The sequence below is a fragment of the Lycorma delicatula genome, chromosome 2, assembly GCF_047948215.1.
Source record: "Lycorma delicatula isolate Av1 chromosome 2, ASM4794821v1, whole genome shotgun sequence".
Taxonomy (NCBI): domain Eukaryota; kingdom Metazoa; phylum Arthropoda; class Insecta; order Hemiptera; family Fulgoridae; genus Lycorma; species Lycorma delicatula.
In genome coordinates this window covers 72,320,971-72,334,253 of record NC_134456.1, presented here as the reverse complement: position 1 = coordinate 72,334,253, position 13,283 = coordinate 72,320,971, and the positions used below count along the sequence as shown (strand labels likewise).

The 13,283-nt window shown below is 28.8% G+C and overlaps 1 protein-coding gene across 2 annotated transcripts in view; it reads left to right on the top strand.

The window, feature by feature from the left end:
- The window catches only part of SkpA (S-phase kinase associated protein 1 SKP1-related A), a 100,259-nt gene extending 87,645 nt beyond the window's left edge, over positions 1 to 12,614 (top strand). For both annotated transcript variants that reach the window (XM_075355548.1, XM_075355547.1), the window contains exons 2-4: positions 6,144 to 6,246; positions 8,011 to 8,219; positions 11,029 to 12,614. In XM_075355548.1, the coding sequence (XP_075211663.1) occupies positions 6,144 to 6,246; positions 8,011 to 8,219; positions 11,029 to 11,205 (489 nt within the window). In that variant the 3' untranslated portion in view covers positions 11,206 to 12,614. The remainder of the gene's footprint in view (positions 1 to 6,143; positions 6,247 to 8,010; positions 8,220 to 11,028) is intronic.
- Positions 12,615 to 13,283: the final 669 nt, after the last annotated feature.

Genomic DNA, 13,283 nt, shown 5'->3' with positions numbered 1-13,283 from the left:
TTTCCTTAATAAGAAATAATTGCAAGGAGCCAGGTCTGGCAAGTAGGGAGACTTAGGGAGGACAGTCATCTGATTTTTGGCTCAAAACTTGACAAATTGGCAAATCTGAGTGTGCAGGCGCATTGTCATGGTGAAGAATCCATGAATTGTCTCACCAAAACTCTGATCTCTTTTTGTGGGTTTTTTCATGTAACCATTGTAAAATTCCTTGATAATATGCATGATTCACCTTGAGGTAAGAATTCAAAATGCACAGTTCCATTAAAATCGAAAAAACATGAGAGCATCATTTTGAAATTGGATCAAGACTGATATGCTTTCTTGGGGCCTGGAGATCCTTTGCCAATCCATTGTGATGATTGAACTTTTGTCTCGATGTCATAGCCAGAAACCCAACTTTCATCTCCCCTTATGATGCCTTGGATGAATGTTTCATCGTCATCGGCTTGTTCAAGAAGTTGCTTACAAACGTCCAGTCGATGTTCTTTCTACCTTTCGGTCATCAATTGAGGATCAAACTTTGTTAAATTTGATGCAAAATGTCATGGTATGATCTAATTGAGATGCTTACCTCTTCTGCAAGTTCTTTGACAGTCACTCTGCAATCTGCACGCATCAGATCGTTGAGTTTCTGAACACTGGTGTCATCAGTTGAAGTTAAAGGGCTTCCTGGTAGTGGGTAATCTTCAATTGACATTGCATACAACCCGGAGCATCATCTCTGTATGCTTGTTTCAAAAATTGAAATGTTTCTGTGAAAGTTTTCCCTAGTTTCAAGCAAAATTTTACATTGCAGCATTGCTCCTGAAAATCACATATTATAAAAATTGCTTCTAACACTTAAACATGTTGCACGCAAATAAGAATAACACAAAAACTAAACAAGATATCAACAATTCAAGAACATGTGGTTACAGAGGAGGAGGTTATGCAGAACACTGCTATCAAACCCATGTCACTAAATATCACTGTTAGCGTGTAATTAAACGTATTTGGTTATTTTTTGAATAGACCTCGTACAGTACCTTTGAACTTAATTAAAACGACATTGTGCATTGGCATTAGTGTTTCTTGACACAACTGCTACTGTAAATAATTTTGCTTGACTTATTGGATTGATATGGTCATGATGATCTTTTTTATTTTGTTACTTATTTAATGATAATTATGTTTATTTTGCTGATTTATGGCTATTTATTTGGTATATTGATAAGATTGTATAAAGGTGTATATGTTTTTGAATCAGATTTGTTGTCTGGCTCCCACTGTTGTGGCTAGCACAATCTCTATCACTTTTGATTAATGAAAAGATAATGTAGCCCACAGAAATAAAATTTTTATTTTTTATATTTTGGAACACATTGTGTAACATAAAAATGAATGAATAAATAAATAATGACCATATTATTTTTACAATATGGTTGTTTGATTAGCAATATGACAATTTACACCTTCTTTAAACTAATTTTTTCATTCCATTATGTAAACTGTAAGTCATAGTAACATCATCCACAGTTTTATAGGAAAGAGAAGTCAAACACTCATATGGTGGCAAGAGATTGTTAGCAAACCAGCTATCTCTCCCCCTCCCCCTCTCACTCTATATATGTGTGTGTGTGTGTATGTGAAAAAGTGTTTAATTATGCATAACCATCCAGGTGAAATCAAAACTCATCTCTAGAGTCAATCACAATAACCCAATTTCATCAACTAAAGATTGAAACAAGCAATAATGTAAACTTTTCATGGACAAATTTTATGAACGGGTGCAGTAGAGTAGTAAGAGTGCTATTTTCTTTAGTTCGGAAAGCAGAAGCCCTTAACCATTCAGTCTGTGAGGATTGCTTTTTAACAATTTTTCTGGGTGATAACTTAAATGTTTTTCTTGCCTCAAAAGCTGGTCATCGTTGGCTTGGACACTTTTCACTACCATCGAATGAAATTTATTTATAGAACGTGAAATTATTCAATTATTGCAGCCTTCACATTAGAGAAATCTCAGCAAAAAGACATCTTTCATATATTTGAGAGATTTTTGCACTAAATAAACATTTATTTGCTCATCCTTGAAAATGACACCAACAAAGGAATGGATAACGAAATGACACTGGTAGATAACATTATTTATGTTGTTACTTGCAGCTAACTGTTAGCAAAATATTGCAAACTGACAGAAGAGTAATATATTTCTTTATAACCATAAATCAAATCTAATGCTAAAGGGTCGGATTTTTTTTTAATGATAGTATTAACATGGCCATTGTAGTACTGTTTATTTCTGAGACTATCAGTTCATTATTTTCTACCCTGAATAAAAGAATTATGATGTTATAATATTATTAATTATCCTTTTATAACAATAATTAATTAAATCATCTTAAAATGTTGCTATGCAACATTTAAAATATTTTGACTGTACAGTTTTTTTTTTTTTTTTTTACTTAAAAGTATTTTATGTATTTCTGTTTATAAAATTAAAACTGATTCTTTTGATGTAATTGATTTATAAATTAACTGTAAACTATACGAGCCGTGTTGTTAAGGTAAGTTTTTTTTAGGTTAACTTTAAACAATTTTTTATTAGTGGTCATTAGTGGCCTCATGCTTGGTCTTCCAGCCAATTAAAAATTTTATAATATATAATGGAAAATAAAGCATGGTTTTTGAATGATGTTAAAGTCTTCTTTTTTTATCCAAATTGCTTGTCAAATTTTATTTTCCCATTTCTCTACCAGTCGTTTGGCTTCATCAGTAATTTCAGTGCTCGACCATAAAACTTCCTCTACCTCGTAAAGTACTCCATTTTAGTGGGAATAGGTAGGTGTTTGTGATCTCGTTTCTACTCGCATTCATGAGACTACTTTAGTTAGGCCCCATTTCTTCAAATAGACCTGGGTTCTAGCAAAATCATCTTGTGAGGTGATTTAGAGTTTTCTTCCACTTGGACCGTTGTAGTTCTCTCCAACACCTATGCCCTCTTTTATGAAGCACATTGTAGTTCTATCTGCTCTCTGTCTTTTCAGTCTTGCTGTTTCTGCACTCCCCTCCAGTGGCTTTGATTTGGCAATGAAACTTTTTGGGTTTCAGGTGACTCTTTACCCATACATAGGGTGATGAATGTATGTTTCTATCTCTCCTTTCCTTATCTGTGGTGACTGATCGGCATACATTTGGCAGTGCTATTCCACAAGCTGTATAGATATTTTCACTTTTGTTGGTATGAGGCATTCATGTGATTATCCTGCAGGTGCTTGTTCAGTGCTGTATTTACTTTATTTGTATGTGCAGAGAAGCATCATACTTCATATACTTATTCACCTGCCAAGAAACTTAGAGTCAGCGTATAATATGATAGGCTTTGCTCCCTATCTTGATAATATCAGTTTTCTTAATAAGTTGTGCGCTTCTACCTTTGCTTTCACTTTTTCGCAATATTTTCGAAGGTCTGTGCTCAGTCGTAGCATATATACCTTTTAAAACTCATTGGATGCTTAACATGAGTAATGATCATGTAAATATAAATGATTAACAAATATCTAGCTATTTTAAGAGAAGGTGATCATTTGTGCATTTTTTTTTTTTATATGTTATATTATGAAAACTTATTCATAGATTAAGACTATATTGTTGAATTTTCTGCATTTGTTTCAACCTCTGGGAAATTACACTGGCATTTGCCAATTCTGTGACCATTATATGGATATTATAATATCCATATAGATTATTCTGTTGAAATTGTATTGCAGTTTTATTCAGATTGTAGCTAGAATTTTTTTTCGGATAGACAGCATGGGTATAGAAATTTCCACTTAATGTTTGCCAATAGGTAGACATTTACAGTTTTTGATAAAGGAAATGTTAAAATGTTCTTTAAAAGAAGCTTTGTAATGTTTAGTTTGGTTTTATTCATCAGTTTTCAAGATTAATATCAATTCTTGTTTGGTTAGAACATTTTAGAGTTTATGTAAAGAGTAAGAAAGTGGCCTGATGAGTTCTAATCAAAATGAAAATTTTTGTTTCAAGAAATGAAAATGCTAGTGTAGATAATATATAGTTTCATAAATGAAATAATATAGTATGCAGACAATGCTGCTAAATTATTAGTATTTATGGCATAGCCTACTTAATATTTTTGTAGTCGTTAACTGTGGTATTTTCATTAATCTTTTAGTTAATTAATTCTTAAAAGTTTTAGAGAAAGGATGAAATTAAAGATTAAAAATTGAATTTTTGGTTCTGAAAAGAAATTTTTTTAAATTAATATTGTAATCTTATACCTTAATAAAGGTATTCGTATTTCTTAGTCCAGTATTTTAATAAATTTTTATTATTTTGTCATTGAATTTTTTATTCGTAATTCTTTCTCTGTTAAGAGGGAAGGAATGGTACTTAGTTTGGTAAATAAAATTATTACCTAGCCAGCTGATTTAATAGTTACTGGAAAATTTACAGTGAATCTATCACTGTTGTGAAAAAGTGGGGATAGTTTTAGTGCTTATGTTATGAGCATATATATATACACACACACACACACACACACGCATACATATACACATAGACTTATAAGGTGTGGTAATAAAATATGGGAACTCTTAAATGAATTGTTAGTTAAAAATGGAAATGAAATTTAACAATTATTCCAACAATCTATATTTCAGACTATCACACTTTAAGCACCCAGGGTAACCCTCTACTCTAATATTTTAAATGGAAAGAGTAGGGTTATCAAACAGAATTTTAATGGACAGAGAAAAAATTTTTGACTATTACAACTCTAATCAAAATTGCAGCTATGTAATTAAAGTTTACATCACTCAATAAATCAGTAAAATTAAATTACATCTAAACAAGTAAGAAGAATTTTTTTGAAGAAGAAATAGAAAATTTGCAAGGGTTGAGGTGCATCTTTAAAGATGTGCAGGTTTATGTAATTTAGAATGCTGCAATAATCAACCGCTATACTTATTCCTTGCATGAATGGAGTGGTTGTTGATGGATCTGATTTGGGTTGTTTATATCAGTGTAGGTAATTTTGTTTACATTTTCACTAACATTAAAATGAGCTCTGTTATTCACTAGAAGTTTTTTTTTATTGTCAGGATTGATTTCTTTAGCTAAACAAAACTTGCTGAAAAATTGATCGCAGTTATTCTGATGGCCATTTACTTTTTGTATGATGGCTATTTTGTTGTATAAGGGTGTCAATCATGATTGCTGTAGAGGTATGCTGGAAAATGAATGATGATAAAAATCATATTTGCAGAGTAAAGGAGTGCTTTTTCTAAATAATTCTTATCAACACTACAAAGTCAATGCTTTGAAACATTGAAAAATGAGGGCAGAAGGTCCTCCATTCATCACACTCCTTTCATCACAGATGAATGGAGTGAGATTTGGACTAAATCTTGCCCCATATTTCATTTTGTTTGGATCCCTTACAAAAATGACAGTGTATGAAGTAAAGTTTGGCACCAATTATAAAAATCTAGCCCAGATTTCGAACCCAAACATTTTTTGCCTCGCCCATAAAAAAAAACCAGGGATTATTTTGAAAAAATAGGGATGTTATTAAATTTTTATTGTTCAAATCATACAAAAACAGTCAGTATTTGTTTTTTTTTTTCTTTAAGATAAGCTGTAAATTTTTATGTTTATAACATACAGGATTTTGGTGACTGGTACACAACCAGTAATAATAAAATATGTTAGAAGGCATCGAGCAGTGCACTACTGAAATCTGTTAGGTCCATACTACATCATTATTTCTTGCAACTGACCACCACAAAGCATCTTATCTGTGGTAGTAGCTGACAAAATGGCTTACCAGATGATTGTTTAGGCTTTAAATAGTTTTCTGTTTGCAATTATTATAATTAAATCAGATTAAAACATTTTTAATTTGTTGCCCAAAATTGGTTTTTGTCTTGTTTAAAAGCACCTAAGATGACTGTAATTGGGAAGAGATGCTTTGGTTGTGTTTGTTGTAAATAGTCATGTCACAGTATTCTCTGTAAAGTGAACCAAAATATATTCTTTTACTTTATGACTGTTTACATTTTTAGTATGATGATTGGAGTGCTTAAATTTTGTAAAAAATTGTTTTTTTCTGTATTAAATTTAATGTAATAATTTTGTTTGTTTAGATGCCTAGCATAAAACTCCAGAGTTCAGATGGGGAGGTGTTCGATGTTGATGTGGAAATAGCAAAATGCTCTGTCACAATAAAGACTATGCTTGAAGATTTGGGTAATTGATTTTCTTTTTCGATAGGCTTATGAATCAGTATTTTAATGGTTAAAATAAATTAGGTGTATTTTAATAATAAAAAATATGATAAATAAAGAAGGTTGTTGTTACTAATTGCAGAGGATTAATGTAGATTATATGGCCTATCAGTCTTGATTGGTGGTGTATGTATTTTTTTCTGGCACTAGAAAACTGGAATGGAGGTTCTTTAAAAAGTTAATAGAATTAAAATAGACATTTTTAGGCGTATCTTATTTACATTGAACGCCACCTTCATCATCAAACTGGTCACTTATGCAATGATTTCAGGAATTCTACTATGCATTAAAGGCTTGCAGTGTTTTTCTTGAAGCCCAGCAAACATTTCCTGTTTGTTATAAATTATCAATTTGGTTTAAAAAACACCCTTCATATTAAGTTTTCAACTGCTTCTATTTTAAAAAAAAAAAAATTCCTCTTTTTTTTAAAAGAGGAAGTATTCCTCTTTTGTTTCACTTAATTAAGTCTGTGGTAATTTCACTGCTGAAAACATTTATGAAAGACCTCTTTTGTTTGACTATTGCTGAACAAATGCTCATGAGTAGAAAGTTGGACATAATAGGATGTCTGACAAGTTGTTATCCACCAAAAACTAGGCTATTTCAGGTATGAGTGGGAGATTGGTTAAAATTACTGTGCAATTTATGGAAAGCTGCATAGTTACAGTTAGCGCAACCACCATAATGTAGTTGTTTTTGCCATTTATCTTTTATGGCACATCAAACGATGAATTCTATATAAATTATGTTTATATAGAATTCACATCTTGACCATAGCATATGTATTTTTGGTGCAAATCTTCCTTAATTTTTAAAGCAACATATATTTGTCATCATGCTTATCTGTCATTTCTTCTTGAAAAGTTGTTTTATGTGGACTATAATAAGAAATCAAATTTTTATGCAGATGAAAGCTGAATAGAATAACTGGTTTTTAGAATTTCTTGGCATGTTGAAATACTTCTACTTCTAGCTCACATCACCAGTGCGAAGAATACCAGTAATAAAATAATAAATAAAAATTCAAATTAATAATTAAAAACATTCCACCATTACATTTCCATAATTCCAGTGCACAGCAACTTTCCAAACATGCAGTATATATTTTTTATTCCTTTTAAATCAAGCTTTTAACAAATTTAAACATTTCATTGTTTTGTTGATTCATGGTCAATAAATGCACTTTATTGTGAGGGGTGGATTTTTGTTCTCTTCTTTGGTTTGTCTTCTATGATGAGATTTCTCTGCTATCTTATCTATATTTTCCAGCCTTTACGTAATAATATTAAAAAAAGTTTCATTTTTGAAAATGATTACTCTAACTTTTTTTTGGCTAAAATTAAAGCCTTATTAATAGAACTACTCCTCCTGCTATTAATGCAGGAATAGACAATTCTATAGTTCTATTCCTTATTTATCTTATTTATTTCAGTGATAATGTTAACTCTAGTTAAGTTATGTTAACACACTAAGTTTATAGTGTTAATTAAAATAATGCTGTTATCTTAATAATTTGATGTCAATCACTACAGATTTCTAAAGTGGTTTGTGAAATTTGGGATAACATTCAAGGTTTTATGAAGCATTTTATAATATAAATGTCTTCCAAATATTGTTACTTATCATAATCCTATCAAAAGAATAACAAAATTATCTTTTGGAGTTTTTATAAATTAAAAAAATAAATATTTATTTAACCACTAATTACATTTGCTTTATATTGCAGGAATGGATGAAGATGAAGAAGAGGTTGTGCCATTACCTAATGTAAATTCAGCTATTTTAAAAAAGGTTATTCAGTGGGCAACTTATCACAAGGATGACCCACCTCCACCAGAAGATGATGAAAATAAAGAGAAGAGAACTGATGATATTTCAAGCTGGGATGCAGATTTTCTAAAAGTTGATCAGGGAACATTATTTGAGCTTATTTTGGTAAATTATTGAAAATTAAAAGATGATAGAGGATAGTTATGGTCTATAATCTTTAATAAATGTTTAGTCGAGTGATAGTCAAATATTTTAATTCCATTTTTAGAAAAGTATTAAAATTCATAAATATTAACTTTCAAAATATTTTCTTTACTAAAAGTTGTAGACTACTAAATTTCAGATCATTTCTTTCAGATCTTTTCTTTTGGATTTTCTTAACTTGCAGATTTGTATTCACAGTGTTTCAGAAAATGATGATTAAATTTTTTTGTATAGTCCCTTGAAAGTGAAAATTGTGATCTACATACTTGAAACTGAAACTTTGACCTCTTTTTAAACTTTCAAAATAAGTGTACTTTTATGTAATCTGTGTAAACTTATTTAGGCTGTTTTGGGTACATGAATACACCAGTTACATTTCTTCTTGTGAAAGAACAATACTATTATCTATAAAACATTTATTTATAAATAAAGGTTGGTAGATGTAAAATCTACTAATCTTCATCTCATTGTCAATTGCTACATTAGTTCATTTTAATTTGTTGAAAAAGATCATTTATTTTATTATAACATGATATGCTCTCGTATGAGTTCTTATAAACAATAAATAATACAGATTGTTTATTTAACATATGTTTGATATTATGTTATATTTTTTATGATAACGTTTTCTATTGTCTAAAATTTATTTTAAATTTTATTGTGATCTGAAATTGGGTTTATCAGGATGTTGTAAAAATTTACCTGTAGATCAAAAAGAAAACAAAGTATAGTACTCTTGTATGACATATAACTTGTCTGGAATATCAAACCTACTTGGCTCAGCAAAACCAATTTCAATTTTTTTTTTTTTTTTTGCTTGAGACTGTTGGGAAAGTGATAGATTGAGGCCAATGTGACAAAGCAGGGAAAGAAATTTACAAGTCCAAGAGCATTTCCAAGAAATTCATGAATGCTTTAAAATTGAGTAGCAGCTAAAGGAAATTAACTTAAAGGATAAATTATACAGCCCGACTATTTTTGGCACTTTTTTGAAAAATTTACTTATTTCAGTAATCTTTATGTATCAACACTGTTAATATATGTTATAAGTAACACTTGGAAATAATTTGCCTACATATCAGAGAACATGTGAACCATAAAATATGTAATGTAAACCAGAAAATAAATAAAACATTTACAAAAATAGGATACTACTGGAAATTAGTCAAAAGAATTATTAATAGAAATTTTTCAGCATTTATGGATATAAAGAGAAATTATTTTTATGAAAAGCATAAAAGATCATAAAATATAATAAATTTAGTTTATCTAAACACAGGTTTACTTGCCAGCAATTCTGCACAAACAGCTAAATCTAAAAAGCACAGAGGTCATAATTCCACAACAATGAAATTGTACCAAATGATCCTTCATAAATGAAGGAATTAATTAAATGAGGTTTAAAGTAAGTGAAGCCTTAAATACCAAGATTAACTCTTATCTCAGAAGATGAGGTGTATCCTCTTAAAGATAATAAAAAAAATTCTTATAAGAAAATATATTGTTTTAAGTAATTCTTTTTAAAATTAGAATAGCTGTACACTGAACCAGTTTACTACTCCTAACTACAATTACCCCATAATTTGCTAAAAATAAGTGATGGATGAATTGTACAATGAAATTTGATAATATTGCTCTCTATTTATAGGTCCTGGCAATAAGTTAGTATTCTCCTTACCCCCTTCCTTTCAAGTGATGGCTGTTTTACTTTAATGATATTTAGCACATTCAACTACATTTTATAATATAATTCACTATTTTTGTGAAATAATGATTGGAAGTGGAGATTGTAAGATTTTAAAATGTCAGAATCATGAAAGGTTTTATAATGTTCCTGCCTTAAAATTTACAAGATTCTCAGTTTTTAAAAAATGTATTTTGTATGACCTATTGCTTTATGAGATTTTTTTACATTTATCTTAATCTTTTGTTTGGAATGTTCTGTTTACCGGGCATTTATGTTGTGTTCTAAATCATATAGTTATTATTTTACATATACTCCCTACTTTACTTTTGTTTTAATTATACATTCTTTGGATATTCTCTTAGCTAATTAGGATAATTAGCATGTATTAATAGGCATATAAAATTTTAATTATTACAGAAAAAGGAAATTAGCAAGAGTTTAAAAAATCTTAATAAAGCAATAACTATAAACGAAAATCATTTTGATACTTTAGAATATTTGTAAATGAAGTAGAAAAGAAATTTCAATTACAATAATTAATTGTAAGTAATATATAATAGAAATAAAAGGACAAATTTTCTTGAAAGGAGTAAGAAGTACTACTTAATGTTATACTTCGAAATACAAAGAAATTTTAGCACGGTGGATTAAGTGAAAAAAAAAAAAATACTACCTATTTATTTCTTATTTAACTATACAACTGCTTCTGTAAAAGTGTTATAAGTAATGTAGTTGTTGGCAAAGCAACAAGTTTTCACTAGGCTATTAAGAGATATAACTGGTGATTTGATTTGTCTTCCAAATTGAGGATGCAAAATTTACAGCAATGATATGTAAGAAATTTTCAAATTTGAGTGAAGTAAAAATATTGAAATTAACAGTTCAAATTTCAGTTAGATTTGTTATTGTTGTGTTCGTGTATTTTCTTTTTTACCGAGGTATTTTTTTTATGTCCTCCCGTTCAAAATTATAAAGTGACTGCTTTTTATATTACTATTGACTTGTTATAAGAAAATTTATAACATTTATATGATGATGTGTTTTATTCATTCTGTTTATTTAATTTTTGTTTTGTTATTTCAGGCTGCGAATTATTTAGACATTAAAGGTCTTTTAGATGTTACATGCAAAACAGTTGCAAACATGATAAAGGGTAAATCGCCAGAAGAAATACGTAAAACATTTAATATAAAGAATGATTTCACTGCTAGCGAGGAAGAACAAGTTCGAAAGGAAAATGAGTGGTGTGAAGAGAAGTAAAGCAGAGAAAGAATGATTATATTTTATACTCTTGCAATTTAAATTATTTACATGAAAATTTCACTACTTTATGGTTTATCAAGAATTAATTCATTTCTCTTAGTAAACAGTCAAATGGACTAAAAATTTTAAATGTAATGTATATCTACCTGTGTTAGAAATAAAAAGCAGAAGTTATATATATTACTTATTTAACTAATCTTAGGGAAAATAATCGACTTTTGAGTTACTACTTTGAATACCTAACAATTTCTTTAAATAAAAATTGCATTTTTGGCAAGATAGTAGATTGTTATATTCATTACAATATAAAGTTCACATTACACCTTGAGCAGCTGAAGGATAGTATCCTGTAAAATAGATATAAAAATCAATAACAAAAAATTTTGACTGTTCTTATTATGATTTCTTATACCGAAAACAATATTTAATAAGAATATATATATTCTTTCCCTTGTAAAAATATCGAAGGAAAATTTCAATTTAAATCCTTGTTTTAAAATATTTTCTTTTTGTAATTTATTTTTGATTAAAGTTATATTAATTTATTATTTTTAATTAATTCTTAAGTTTAACATGCGTAAAATTAGTTATTATTAATATTATTAATGTAGCGTAATTTACACCTTTGCATGTGGCAGATGTTACAAGACTTATTCCTTAGGTTGCAGGTGAGATATCTAGTAAATTTGCTGTGTTGTGAGGTTTAATGAAAAAATTTGGAAAGGGGACGATAGATTTATTTTTAATTCCATATTTCAAGACCTGTGGAATATATGATCAAATATTGAATTTCATATTTTTTCCTCATCACCCTTGCCTGGTGCAACAATGAAATTTTTGAAGATTGGCTTACATACTATCGTACAGTTATTTCTAAAAAGCTGGAAAAAATTCATAGCGGGCTATTTTGTTTTTAAATTGGTAAGCATGTATATGTTTATAATAGAATCTTTAGTAATTGAATTATAATTTCTATTATGTTTCCACCAAAAAGTATAGTTTTTTCAACTGTTTATGCTTGCATTATAGGGTTCATAGCAGCCACATGCAAAGGGTTAAATTACTTTAAATTCCTATTGTTATTTCTATTTTTAAGTATTTTAGAAATGTATTGTATTTTCACTGGTTATAAGTATTATTTTTCTAGAATATTAGTTAATTGGTTTAGTAATTTAACTTCAGTCTGTTATAACATTTTTTTTAATGTAGTTGTTTTAATAATTATAAGAAATAATATTTTTACCTAAATAGCATATTATTGTTATCAATTTACTGAATAATAACTTTTTTTGATCATAATAAATCACATTGAAACAAGGCCTTTGGTTTTTTGATTGGCAGTTGTAATTTTTAGTCATGTACACTTGATATAAATGAGATGTCAATATATCAAATTTTTTGTTGTATTATGATTTTTATCAAATTATTTCATTACCACGAACCTTACCGTGAAATAAATATCTGCCATGAATATTTATTAAATAGGTTTACATTCTATGCGACATCAGGATATCATCTTTTACTGTTCAGTTGAATGACGAAATAATTTGCCTAAAATACACTTCTTCAGCTGTAGATAATTAAGTAATAGTAGATATTTTCATCTTTCTTTACAGAAGAAGAATTGCATATCATTATTAGATTTTAGTATGTAAAAGAACAGCATTAATCAAAGTTCATCGCACAATTGAAGGAATTTACAGACATAACGTGATCTGAATACACCATATGTGCATTTGTATTTGAATTTTATAAAGTAAGTGGGATTGATATTGTGCAACTGACTATAATTTCATAGAGGGTGGTCAACCAACTAACTTGACTTGCATGATTTTCAAAGTGAGATAACAGTATGGCAAATTAAATATGAAAATTACAAGCATTTTTACAATTCATTTACTGTTTACAAAAAAAGTACATAATTACCAATTTATTTTAAAGAATCTTAATAATATATTTTTGGATGATTATTATTGCCTGATGATGATTAATTTTTACTATTTTGAAATCATTTTATAAGTGAAGAATATTGTTGATCCCATAATAATTTTATGGAACACCACAAATTCATTATT